Source organism: Alligator sinensis, unplaced genomic scaffold (assembly GCF_000455745.1).
Source record: "Alligator sinensis unplaced genomic scaffold, ASM45574v1 scaffold147_1, whole genome shotgun sequence".
Taxonomy (NCBI): domain Eukaryota; kingdom Metazoa; phylum Chordata; order Crocodylia; family Alligatoridae; genus Alligator; species Alligator sinensis.
Window position 1 is genome coordinate 223,959 of NW_005841847.1, and position 14,108 is coordinate 238,066.

Consider the following 14,108-nt stretch of genomic DNA (forward strand, 5'->3'; position numbering starts at 1 on the left):
GGAAGTGTCACCTCCTTGGACCTATTCGTCATGCATCTGCTGATGCACGATAAAGTGCCATTGGCTTTTCTGATGGCTTCGTCAGATGCCTACTGCTGATTCATGTTCATCTTGGAGTCCACTAGGACTCCAAGATCCCTTTCCACTTCCGTGCCACCCAGCAGGTCATTCCCTAGGCTGTAGGTGTGCTGGACATTTTTCCTCCCTAGGTGCAGCACTTTGCATTTCTCCTTGTTGAACTGCATTCTGTTGTTTTCTGCCCACTTGTCCAACCTGTCCAGGTCTGCTTGCAGCTGTTCCCTGCCCTCCGGCGTGTCCACTTCTCCCCATAGCTTTGTGTCATCTGCAAACTTGGACAGAGTACATTTCACTCCCTCATCCAAGTTGCTGATGAAGACATTAAAGAGTATCGGTCCAAGGACCGAGGCCTGCGGGACCCCACTGCCCACACCCTTCCAGGTCTTGGCACCCCAAGCCTGAAATGAAACAGAAGGCTCTGAAATATCTCTGAAATGAAACCATCCAAAACATTTTGGAAAATTTCAGAGCTTCGGAGCTGGGCTTGCAGGGAAATAGAAACTAAGAAGAGGGAGTGAGAAAAGGGGGAAGGACTGCTCTGATATTGACATCTGTAGCTGGCCAGTGTCTGTGATCTGTCCCTGAGGTCCCTTCCAGTCCTAGTGCTCTGGGGGAGGGACGGCAGCCTGCTATCATCTTGTGTACAGATCCGGGGGCCCATGCCCCCCAAGAGGAGTCTGGCACAGTCCTGCAGCCCTCCCAGGGGGCACAGGCCCCCAGACCTGCACGCGGGATGACAACATGCTGCTGCTGCTGCTGCCAGCTGGGGCCAGTGGCAGTACCAGTCTTCCCGGCACTTGGTATGGGCTGCACTAAGCACCGGTCCCAGCTGGCAGTGGCAGCCTGCTGTCATCCCACACATGGATATGGGGGGCTCGCACCCCCTGGGAGGAGTCTGGCACAGCCCCGCAGCCTTCCCAGGGGTCTTGGGCCCACAGATTTGCATGCGGGATGACAGCATGCTGCTGCTGCCGGCAAGTGATACAAGTTTTGCTTTGAACAGTTTGAGGTGCAGTTTCACAGAAACCGCTGCACCAATCTCCTTAAAATCTGGCAAGTTCATGTCCTCAGAATAGGCTACCATCCCTGCAGTTGTCATCCGAATCAGGTAAGAAATGAAAATGTTATAGGCATTTTAGTGATTCCCCATTATAGCTTATGGCGGAATCACCAAAACAGTGTTGAAATTCCAAAACTGATTTGGCTGAATCGAAACGGAACAGTGATCCGAAATACTGAAACAAATCACTGTCCTCCCGAAACAGCCGAATCCAAAACCAAATCAAAACATAGCCATTTTGCAGAGCCCTACCAGAAGGTGATGCATTCAGAGACCCAGAGAGGGGACAAAAGTGCAGGAAGCCCTGAACTGTGATGCTGTGTAGTTCCTCAACAAAATCTTGGATTTTGACAAAAGTCACAATTTTCCACAGTGCACAACATATGGGGAATGCTGTATTAACAATAAAGATGTACCAGTGGCAGAATGTTTGTATCCCCTGGTAGGGTATGTTGTTAAATATGCACTTCCTTTTATTGAACATACCAATCCAAAGCTTGAGAAGATGGACACACCATGCAATGAGGCCTGAATGTTGGCAAACGGAGGATCTTTTGGAACAGAGAAGAGATGTGAATTACAAAGTTTCACCAGAATTGCAAAAGCTCCTATATAATGCCCTGCCAGACACTCCCTTAAAATGAGGCAGAACCTACCTGAGAAATTTAGTAAAGGGAATTTCCACCATTAAAAAACAAAGTTGCTTCCTGTTGGTCTCCTCTAGACATGACGAACAGGAGTCCAAAATATAGGCCAAAAATATAGGTCTCTTAATACTTCCAGCACCATAATAAGCAACAGTGGCTAAAATTAAAAGAAATTTTGAATGCCCTCCACATGGATAAATACAGTGTGAAGGAGTGAGACAAAACTCACAGCATGGAGGGCTGGCAGGGCTGCAGCTGGAGACCGGAAGGGAAGGAAAACACCTACCATACTTCCAGAGCAGCATCTTGCTCAGGATTGGAGGAGGGAGGCTGCCCAGAGGTAGTTCTGGCCCCGGAGAGGGGCAAAGCGGGGTCAGTCCCCTGCAGGCTGCAGTGAGAGGAGCGGCTGAGCCTCTGGCAGGCAAAGGCTGCAGAACTTGCCAGAGGAACCCTGAGCAGGAGGCAGAGGGAGGCCTGCACACACACAACTGGTGATAATCTCCCAAGCGGAGCCACAGCTGAGGATCCGGACAGAGGGAGTCCACAAGGCCTTTGATAATCTCCAGAGCGGAGTTTTCAATAGAGGATCTGGAGGAGGGGCCTAAGGGAAACTACAGTTACAGGTAGAGCCTTTCTGCACATGGGGGAGACCCCAAGGAGACTGTGAACATTCATAGGGGTGCAGGGCAGGCCGGTGCATAAGAAAGACTGGACTAAGGGATTTGCTTGATCGTTGCGATTGGGATTGTAAGAACCTGATCCCGCGTAAAAGGGGACATGGACTGAGCCCGACAAGGAGGCTGAGAGCAGCTGGGGTTTTCCTTGGGTTTTTTTTCCTTTCCTTTTTTTATTTTTGAGCACAGGCCAGGACCAGTCCTGGAAGGGTGTACCTAATCGAGACCAAGGTCACCCTGGGGTAGAGGGCCAAATAATACCACAACAGGCAGCACTGCGGCCTGACTGCAGAAGAATTTTGTGAGTACCTTCTGGAGAAGCTAGGTTGGGGTAAAGGGGACGTTTGGAGCCTCACAGAAGAAACAGGGATCGAGACCAGGCAGGATCACCACAGGCAGTGCCTCCTGGGAATATATTTCATCAAAGTCATGGCAGGCAAGAAAACATAAGACCAACTTCCTGGCAGACCAGGTGATCCAAAGCCGAGGTCCACCGTGTCGCCGCCTGTAGGCAGATGAGATCAGGGCAGTGGTAGCAAGCCCTATAACACATACAGCCGTCACATACAGGTTATAAAAACTTCCTTATAATCAGTGACCAAAATTCTGATTAATCAGATCCCACACTACAGGAACAAATCCAGCAATCAGGACTTTTTGATGCTATAGTGAATGCCAAAAACTGAAAGGTTCAAGAAACTTAAGGAAAGGATGTAGTTTTCTTGAGTTGCATAGATTTTTGTTTCTGTCAAAAAAACAAACAGCATAATGTCTGAAGAACACTATTAAGCTTTTATAGACCCATTAGTTTAATTCCTTTCAAATTCTTATCATTTTTCCATTAGGAGTGATTGCACATTTTCCAGGCCATCCTGTAAATATGGCTTTCAGCCCATGTCTCTTTAGTACATTATTTCAGCCTTAGTCCTATTTGTATTAATATCATTAATCCTGACAATACTTTGACTAGGGTTTGTTTGTTTGTCTTGTAAAGTTCCATCCATGTTAGATTAGGTGAAAGGAAGTTTTCATTACATAATGCTTTTCCCACACAAGGTGTCATGCACACAAATGACAACCAGTCCTTTCATATCCACTGGGAAACAAAGTAATGAATGTGATATTCTTTTCATGTAAAGAAAACATTTATCTAGCTTACAAAAACAATGTTTCATTTCCATTTGTTGATCTTAAATTGTGGAACAGACACGTAGCTATATTTACTGGATTAAATTTGTGCATATAAAGAGGATATGAGCCGAACTTGGTTACAGTACACGATGATGGTTCAGTAGAAAGTCATCCTAGTTAAAAGGAGATGCAGAAACAGTGATAAAACATTTTTTAAAGTTGGAAACAAAGGAAAATAAATGGCAGTGCTTATAAATAACAATTCTAAAAATGGTGTGGAATTAATGAATTATTTATAGGTGATGGCCTAAAACAGGAGCATCTTTAAACGCATCTGGAAAAATATATAGTCTTTTGCCAAATTCGTATCACAAAATTGTAACTATTGGTGTAGGAAAGGCAAAAATGTGCAACCGCTATTTTATTCTTGTATTTTGAACAAAGTAGGAAGATTTGTCCATCTATACAGTTATGTGAATGAATTTGGAAGTGCACCATCTGTAGCAAAGGAGGATGAGTCAATCTCTTCTCCAGTTAATCATTTTCAGATCAACAGGTCTCCATAACTCATACTTAAGAGGCCTGAAGCAATTAGCTGAGGAGGTCTCTGAACCACTATTGTTACTGTATTTACTCAGTTCTAAGATGAGGTCTTTTCCCATTTAACATGGATAAAAAAGGCCCTTGTCTTAGAATCAAGTGTTCAGACTCCAGTCCCTACCTGTGGTTGGGGCTGTAGCCACAGTGGCTGGCTGTCCTCCCCCCCCCTCCCCCACCTGCTACCTCTTCATGCCACCATCCCCTCTCTTGCATGCTAGAATGGGGATGGAATCTGCTGGCACAGAGGAAGGGGAAGGTGGGGCGGGGGAGAGGGAGGTAGGGGAGCAGAGGCTGTGGGATGTGATCTCATTGCTATATATAGGTATTTACACATTGAAAATATGTTTGAAGGGTGCCCCATCTTGTTTACAAAGGCAAAACAAGATCCAACATTTGGAGGTTAAAGTTAGATACAACCTTGAAATAGGGGACTTTAACTTGGCATCTTTAAAATAGGACTAGTTGAATTTGTCTAAGATAACATCTATTCTAGCTTCTGGGATAAATTCTATAAACAGCTTGTGTACGAAGTCAAGCTGGATGGCCATCATAACCCTTTCTAGCCATATGGTCTGTGAATTCTTCTGCTCATTCTTTCCTCCATGGGCCTTAGGGAGAACAGAATTATCTTCATTGCCCTCAACCTTCTTATAACACTTGCAGCTCACTAGCAAGCGTCAGGAAGGGATTTTTTTTCCTGCAAATACCCAGTTTGCCAGTGTATTCTGAGGTTTTTCTTTTTTCTTTTCCTTGAAACATTAAGGATTGGTCTCTCTTGCAAATACAACTCTGAACAGAATGCATGGTGCATGGAGAGATTACAGATAACTTTTTTCTTAGATGACTGATTGGTTCATTTTCCTCTCATGATACAGTCAAAACTGACTGCCAGATCTGAGATGGTGGAGGAATTTTTCCCTGGCTAAGATGGTTGCGGACCATGGTGAAATTTGTACCTTTCATCTGCAGGATGGTGTATATATTAGGGCTGTGCAAAGCTTTGGTCCCTGGTTGCATTTGGCAGAGATTCTGCCTGATTCAGTGGCCGAATCTCCGAATCCAAGTCGAATCAGAGATTCGGAGAGATTTGGAAAGATTCGTACATAAAGCTTTTTTTCTACGTGCATCTAGGTAGCAGGGGCTTGTGAGTACTGCAATGCTGGGGCACATGGAGTGGCCCACAGAAGCATGGGGGGCTCCCCACATGCTCGGCAGCAGACCAAGATATGGATCAGAAGCACTTCCACTTCTGGGTGTGCCAGGGAACGCACAGCCCCCCCCCCTCATGCTCCCCTGGCTCAGTGACTGGTGCCTCCTGGGTCTGGGGGCGGGCACCCGAGGTCCCCCTGCAGCCGATCGCCTAGCTGGGGGGGATGTGGGAGGGTAAGCATGCTCCCGGCAGGTCTGCTTCCAGGTTCGCTACTGAGCACATGGAGGGCCCCCCCACGCTCCAGTGGGATACTCCATGCACCACAACATCGCAGTGATCACGCGCAACACCTGCTACCTCAAGGCATGTAGAAAAAACTTTTAAAGCTGTCTATGTCTGAATTGCTGATTCTCCGAATAAGCCTTGAATCTTCAGATTTGGATTTGGCTGAAGCAATGAATTGAATCACTATCTCTGATTCGGACCGAATCTGAATCACACATTCCTAATATATATCACTTGCTAGGACCTGAGCATACCTTGCCCAATCATTTTCTTGCTATTGCAGGAGCCTGGGTTGTTAATGTTATGTAGGTGTCTCCTGTCCTGTCTCTGTGGCCTTCTGAGGACTGAAATGCTTTGGTTTAACTAAAGTAATTTGGCTGAATATTGAGGTATCTCTGTGTCAATAAGGTGGGATAGGAGAAGTCAGAATAGTTTTAATGGCATAAAGGAGATCAGTTCTCTGCCCATGAACTGTACGTGCAGTGGCACAGCAGTGTTCCATTATGGCTCATAAGCTCAAGCCTTTCCTGGACTCATGCTAAAGGCTGCCTTCCACTATCAGCTGACCCAACTGTAAATGGGTACCTGGTCATTTGAGCATGCAAGGCAAAGGCAGCCAGATGTCATGCTAGCCATTTCATTCATTTCTGTGTCTTTAGCTGCACAATAAACTGGTGCAACTTAACTACAAGTCTTCTGGGCTGTTAGGATCAGATGGAGACTAAACTTATGAAATTTGCAGCGCATTAATTCTGAATATAAACTTGTGAATTCTAATAAAGTCTCTTTTCTCTTATGTTATTTTGTATTTGAAAATTAGAACACAGGGTATGTGCTCCCATCTCCATGTATATCTAACATTTTGCTTCATGAGAAGGATTTATTTTTACACATGCAGTAATACTGTGATCACAATGATTGCAAGTTTCATTTGACTAAAAAGAGCAAATTTCATAAGTGGAGCTGTTTCTCTTATAAAAGGCAAGAAAAATCAATAGTTTACATGATTTCAAGAAATCTGTAAGTCACAACTGGAGCTACCAGGTGCTGAGCACTTTTGACACTGACATCCTTCATAGATTTCATAGACATTAGGGCTGGAAGGGACTTGGTAAGATCATCAGGTCCAGCCCCCTGCCTAAGGGGCAGGAAGTCAGCTAGGGTTGAAGGACCCCAGCAAGATAAGCATCCAAATGTTTCTTGGAAGTGTCCAGAGTAGGTGCTTGCACCACCTCTGAGGGGAGTTTCTTTCCAGTCCTTGGACAGTAAAGAAGTTTTTCCTTATGTCTAGTCTAAAACAGTCTGCCAGGAGTTTGTGACCGTTGGACCTTGTCATCCCCTGGGGAGCTTTGGTGAACAGGTGTTCCCCCAGATCCTGATGCACACCCCGATGTACATATAGGCTGCCACCAAGTCACCCCTGAGCCTGTGCTTCTCCAGACTGAAGAGTCCCATAGCTCACAGCCTTTCTTCATAAGGCCTGTTCTCTTGCCCTCTGGTCATGCATGTGGCTCTCCTCTGGACTCTTTCAAGCTTCTCCGTATCCTTCCTAAATTGTGGAGCCCAGAACTGGATGCACTACTCTAGCTGCGGCCTCACTAAGGCCAAGTAAAGCTGGAGGATGACATCCTGGGTCTTGCTCAAAATGCATCTGTAGAAACAAAACAGAGTTTTGCTCACTTTGCCAGCTGTGTTATCGCATTGGTGACTCATGTTCATCTTGTGGTCAATCATGACCACCAAGTCTCTTTCAGTCATGGTGCTAGCAAGTGTAGCATTGGTGAGCCTATAAGTATGATGCGGGTTTTTATTCCCAAGGTGGAACACCTTGCATTTCTCCATATTGAATGCCATCAGGTTTTCAGCCACCCACCTTGCAAGCTTATCAAGGTCAGCCTGGATCAGCAGTCTGTCCTCAAGTGTGGAGACTCTTCCCCAAAGTTTGGTGTGATCAGCGAACTTGGCCAGTCCGCTTTTGACTGCAGCGTCCAGATCGTTTATAAAGACATTAAAGAGGTACAGGTTTGAGAACGGAGCCTTGGGGGACACCACTAGTCACCGACTGCCATGTTGATTCAGTTCTGTCAACGACCACTCTCTGGGTCTGACCTTGGAGCCAGTTCCCCAGCCATTGGACTGTGGAGGAGTCGAGGCCGCAGTTGCCCAATTTTTCCATGAGGACATCATGGGACACCAGGTAAAAAGGCTTTTTAAAGTCCAAATATATGACATAAACCTTTCCTTTTGTTCAGGTGATATGTGACCTGGTCATAGAAAGAAATGAGGTTGGTTAGGCAAGACCTACCTGCAACAAACCTGTGCTGACTATCCCTCAGAATGCTGCCTTGTTAGCCTGTCAGGAATGGTTTCTTTGATAATTTTTCCAAAATCTTCCCAGGGATTGAGGTCAAACTGATTGGCCTGTAGTTTCCTGGGTCTTCTTTCCTACCTTTCTTGAAGATGGGCACACTCTTCCAATCTTCAGATACTTCACCTGAGGACCACTAATTCTCGAATATCCTCACCAGTGGCTGTGCTATGATGTCTGTCAGTTCCTTTAGCACTCTTGGGTGCAACTATTTGGATCAGCTGATTTATGGGGGTCCAGCCTCTCAAGATGCTCCCTCACAAGATCCACGCCAATGATGGGCATATATTCGTCTTCATCCTGGTCATCCTGCATCATTAGACAACGTGGTCCCTTTGGGCTGGTGAAAAACCAATGCAAAGCAATCATTAAGCAGATTGGCTTTTTCCTGGGTGTCGGTAGTCAGCTGCCCCAGCTGGTTTAGCCAGGGGTACAATGTTGCGCTTGCTTTTCTTTTAACTCCCCACATATCTGAAGGAGGACTTTTTATTGTCCTTGATTTGTGTAGCTAGATGGAGTTCAGTTGTAGCATTGGCTTTTCTAGTTCACTCCCTGCAGCATACTCCTCCTTAGTGGTGTTTCCTGCCCTCCATTCTCTTTATATATGTAGGAAGTCCATGAGTTCCCTGTTAAGCCAAGGGGTTGTTGAGCCCTTTTAACACCTTTCCTGCAGGTGGGGATAGACTCCCCATGTGCTTCTAGGGTCACTTCCTTAAGGAGTGACCACTCATCATGAACTCCTCTCCCTGTGAAATCAAGGCCTCTCAGGGCCTCAAGAACAAGCCTGCTGAGCTTATAAAAGTCAGCTTTCCTAAAGTCAAGGACTACTGCATTGCTGGCTGACTTGCCAGCTTTGCAATGTATAGTGAAAGTGATGAACTCATGATCACTGTCACCCCACTTCCATTTGATTCTTAGGTCACTGATTAGATCATTCCCTTTGGCCAGAACAATGTCCAGCAGCACCTTGCCCCTTGTCAGTCCATAAACTTCTTGGGCCAGGTAGTGCTCATCCACACATGTAAGGAAACTTTGTGACCGATCGGATTTGGCCAAGTGTTTATCCCATGAGATGTCTGGGTAGTTGAAGTCTCCCATGACGAGCATGCACTGACAGCATGCAGCCTCAGCCAGTTCCCTGGTGAATTCTTGGTCAAGCACTTGTTCCTGGTTTGGAGGTCTGTAGTAGACTCCTACCATTGTATCCCCTTCACTATGTTCCCCTCATATTCTAACCCAAAGAGTCTCCAGTCATCTTCCTTGGGCAGTGGTGATGTGTAGGGGGTGCATGGGGGTGCACATGCACCCCCTGAGAGTGCTGGTGTAACCCCTGTCAGGCCACGCTCCCCGTTTAGGAGACGGGCATGGGGGGGCAGGTGGGAGCACTGGTGCCCCCCCCCCCGCCGTGAGTGCCGGCGAGGAGCAGGGCCAACATCCAAAGCAGCCATGCCACCTCCGGCTCAAGAGGCACCAGTCACCCATGTCCTTGGGTGCCAATCTCAGCTTGTAGATACGTGTAGCTCTCCTGCACAGAGAGCTACACCCCTGTCCCTTTTTCAGCACAATCTCTCTTGTACAAGGTATAGTCATATACCGGTAGTTCAGTCATAGGAGTCCCACCAGTCTCTGTGATCCCTATGAGATCATAGTCATATCTGTTTAGCAGAAGGACCAGTTCCTCCTGTTTATTCCCCAAACTCCTAGCATTAGTGTACAGACACGTAAGTGTGCTGTTGGAGGCCCTAGGTTTCCTTGTACTCATGGAGAAGCTCTGTTCCTGGGCTAGGGTAGGAGTGGGTTTCCTTGAGCATCCTATCCTTCTGGTTTTGTGGTTGATGCTTGGTGAGCTTGCTGTGGTGGTTGTCCACCCATCCCCCAGCGAGCTTAGGCACCTAATTTTGGGTTGAGTTCTTTGCAAGTCTGGTCCGAGTTGTGGATATTAAGCAGCTGAAAATCTACTCTTGAGATCTTTGGAAAATAGGTCCTTCCAGATGTGAATTTCCTGAAGTGGGTAACACTGGTCAACAACTATGTATCTGAAGATGTATGGCTAGATAAGGTTGATTAACTCTGTATGTTTTTATAATTCTCTTGCCTTGAGCAAAAATAAATTGTTTTATGGGAATATTATTGTAAATTGGGAATACACAAATACCTAGGCTGTATATCACATGATTGTTTAGTAAGATTTTGTTACAGTAGGTGGGGAGAAGACAGCATATGAAGCAGATTTCATACAAATGTGTCATAAGATAGTTTTTATGGATGAAAAGTTCTATGTAGAATGAAAGAGTATTATCAATAAAATGGTGCTACAGATGTGCGCAGTTCTTTACACTAAATAAGCCAATAACAATGCTGTCTTGCAATCTAAAAAGTTGGATCCTGCTACCAATTGTTTCCAATTGTGGGACTTTCAATGAATTGACTCATAATGTACACTATGGCTACTAGTAATGTTTTTGTAGGACTGTACTCCAAATTAGATGTCACGCAAGGCACAGGAGCTGGAAGGACTGTTTGTCCAGTATGCATCTTATTAATTTAGGGCTATTTTTTACTGTAACTTTATATTTGTACAGTTGGCTTGCAGGGAGGAGGCATTTCCTGGGAAGATAACTCAGTTTTTAGCTGCTTGGCATTTTGTCCATTGTTATCTGCTTTAATGTAAACTTTGAAATTACAACTGAGAAACCAATATTTGAAATACAACAGCAACAAACCAGTATACAACAAACAGCTACTGATTCTAAAAATCTTGCAGTGGTGGAGAGGAGGAAGGGAATGATGTCTGGTCCCCCTACTGGAAAGATTGGAGATTAAAAATGGAAAATGCCAACGCATGCACTTGCTATGTAGCTGACTTTATCCCCCTGCTCCCCCAAGAGAAGGCCTTTAATAAAATGGTTTCTTAACCCAGGAAATGGAAAATTAGCATTTTATAGTGAATAGATTTTGCTAGGTTTTTCCTGATACATAGGAGGGATGGAATCAGTTACATAAATTAGAAAGTACCATAATTCACAATTTACTTAGATTAAGCTGCTGCTTAGGAGGGAAACTCAGCAGCTAAATAGGTGCCTTTATATGGAGAAGCACTTTTTCTATCAGATAAATCTCAATCCATTTATAAGCCACATTAATTTGTTCTCTCACATTCCCTCACAGTTAATCAAAGCTGTTTAAAATTTGATATGTACTCTCTCTCTCTCTCACACACACACACACACACACACACACACACACACACACACACACAAATTCAATCACCTTTAAATGGAACAATTTTGGCCTCTTACTGTACCACCTTCAACTGGTGACTGCATGCTGAGGCCTCACACTTTGCTGGCAAGGAAGAGAAATTGGAAGAAGGATAAAGTGCAAAGGTCAGATATAACCTTGCATATCTGAAACATTCAACAACTAGTCATACAAGGAAAAAAATGTCTATTACCTTGACAGTTGCTTCAACTGCTTTCCAGCAAGCAGCTGAGTGGTGACCTTTGAGCAGGTGTTTACATAAATAATTGTATACCAAGCAGTTACCTTGGTGCATAATCTCAAGCAGCAATGCAATGGTTACACTGCAAATAAAGATATAAAAAATAGAAGGCACTACCATTATGCTTTTCTTGCCCTGCCAGTTCCAGTTCTCAATCCCAGCCTCCTTTTGCTCAGAGAGTTCCAGACTCCTCATCGTCTTTGTCTCGGTCTGCTCCTTTTCACTTCTGCATTCAGGCCCCATCTACATGTTACATCTATTATGCAATTAATTTAGACTGGCTAAACATGCAAATTAACTTAACTGGATAACTATGTAAATTATGGGGGCTTAAAAGGGCCAGCCAGCTATGAAGTTATTGTTGGAAAATGTGTAATAAATTCATAGTTGGTTTCTATCCAGCTTTAATTTGCACCTGTAGCCTCCACCCCCGTCCTTTCCCCCCCTCCACCCAGCTGGGAGACTGCAGCTACTGAAGTCTCTGAGCCGCAGGGGCACTGCATGCACATCAGCTGAGGGAATCTCAACCCCAGCATCGCATGAGGCACAGCCAAGGCTAAGAGTCCCATCAGCTGCTGCATTTGCATCTGTGGGAGCTTGCTATTTGCCAGTGCAGTGGGAATCCAGGATATTTACTGATCCCAGGCTGTCTCTGTACCAGGAATAAGGCACAACAGAATCTGACGATAGATCCTGTGCTTCCTGCCATGCATGTGTGGCATGGCAGGAGGTGCAACTGTGTGGATAATGCATTTGATCAGTGGTTCTCAAACTTTTTTTTTCCGCAGACCACGTGAAAATTGCTGAGGGTCTCAGTGGACCACTTAATAAACATTTTTGTTCTACAAATCAAAGCACGCAACTCATATTTTAATATCAGTAGTCTTACCTTTCTAATGCAATGGGTGTGCCTGTTTTTTCTGAGTAAAGTTCTGGGAAGTCAGGTGTAATGTTTGTCAGCTTTAGCCTTAGGTCACCTTTCTGCAGACCACCTGAATAAAGCTTGTGGACCAGTGGTGGTCAGCAGACCACAGTTTGAGAACCTCTGCATTAGATCCAATTGTGCCTTTACCTGTACAAGGAGAGGGGCCCTCAGAGTCATATAGGTTCTTCTCCTTCACAGCCTGAGCATTGCAGGATGGGCTCCTGGGTGGGAGCTATTCAGAGCACAGGAAAGCCATGTTCCCTGCTGCCACATGGATACTGTGCCTAGCTACAGGCCTAGCTGGGATCCTCTGTTCAAGAGGAAATACTTCTGGGCTCCCTGGCCCAGAGCATATTCTGTCTTTTTATGGCAACGGCATGCGTATCTGATTCGGACTAGGAGCTGAGAGAAACTCTAACATGCTCAGTTAGATCAGAATCTGTGGAAATTTTAGTTGATAAAAATCCCTGTTGGGATTATACAAACTTCAGTTTTTGCAAACTACTATCCGGGCCAAAATTTTGGCAGATCTACAGGGAAAACGGCTTGACAAAGGTCACCCTTGTCAAATTTCAAGTCCCTATTTCAAAGGAAGAATTTTTCAAAGGAAAGATTGCCAGAATTTTCTAACATGAGGAAAATAAAAATAACCTATTTTTTCTTAGTCTAATTGTTGGAACTGCTATAGCTAAAACTTTCCAAAATATTCACTATGAGGCAACCGCCCAGCATGTAAAACTCCATCAGCAGCAGTTGATGTTTGGCAAGGTAATAGGCAATTGAAAAGTCTTCTAATGGGAAGTATTGAGCAACCTTAATAATAACTGGCACTAAAGTCCAGCTTTACTAGGCCTTGTTAAAATAGGGCCTGGAAGGCCCAATCAACTTTTCCTGAAATACAATAATGTGCTTTGACACTTTTAAAGTATTGAGTACATGCTAACTAATGAATTCTCCCAACTCCTCTGAGGTCAGTGTCACCCCTTACAGAAAAATATAGAATATATGGCTAACGTATAGAATTTCAGTTAGAATGCACAAATTAGTTCCTAAGGTGCAGTAACTTGCAGTTTGGTTCCAAAGGCCTACTCCATCTTATAATAAGGAAAGTGGAAAGGTTATGCATGTAGAAGTTTGGAACGAGGCATTTTTTTTTTTTTTATACATGTACAAATTTAGAACAAGGCATTTTTATGTCTATCCTTTTTCACTTCACATCACTTATACCCTTTGTTTCATCTCCTTGAGGAGAAATCTTCAGTCCAAGCTGGAAGTTTACATGGCGTAAAATAGAGACTTGCAAAATGTGGAACTCCCTTATAGTTACATTAGGTAAAATGAGACTGGCATAAATTCTGTTTTTACAAATGTAAAGCTATGGGCAGTTTTTATAAGGCTAACAGAGCGTGTACCAGTGTGCAAGTATAAGGATACAAGCTGAGAGATGTGGAGTCTCAGTCTGCCTTACCTAACTCACTGTGTAGTCATTCATGTCAGTACAGAATGAGTATAGTTCTAATTTTGTAGCACTTTGCATTTACTAGATATTATTTGGCTTATGTCTATTGCTGGATCAACGACAGACTCTTAGGACCTCATATCACATACTGTATTCCTCTGGCTTGGTTTGCCCTTCTCTAACATGCAGAAAGTACCTACATTTAAGAGGTGCTGAGAGGCTTAATAAA

The 14,108-nt window shown here is 44.6% G+C and overlaps 1 protein-coding gene across 1 annotated transcript in view; it reads right to left on the bottom strand.

The window, feature by feature from the left end:
* SRI (sorcin) overlaps positions 1 to 9,091 on the bottom strand; it is a 28,744-nt gene extending 19,653 nt beyond the window's left edge. Inside the window, exons 1-2 of the mRNA XM_025208129.1 lie at positions 8,842 to 9,091; positions 1,625 to 1,689 (exon numbers count right to left, since the gene is read on the bottom strand). Coding sequence (XP_025063914.1) covers positions 1,625 to 1,689; positions 8,842 to 9,091 — 315 coding nt within the window. The remainder of the gene's footprint in view (positions 1 to 1,624; positions 1,690 to 8,841) is intronic.
* Positions 9,092 to 14,108: the final 5,017 nt, after the last annotated feature.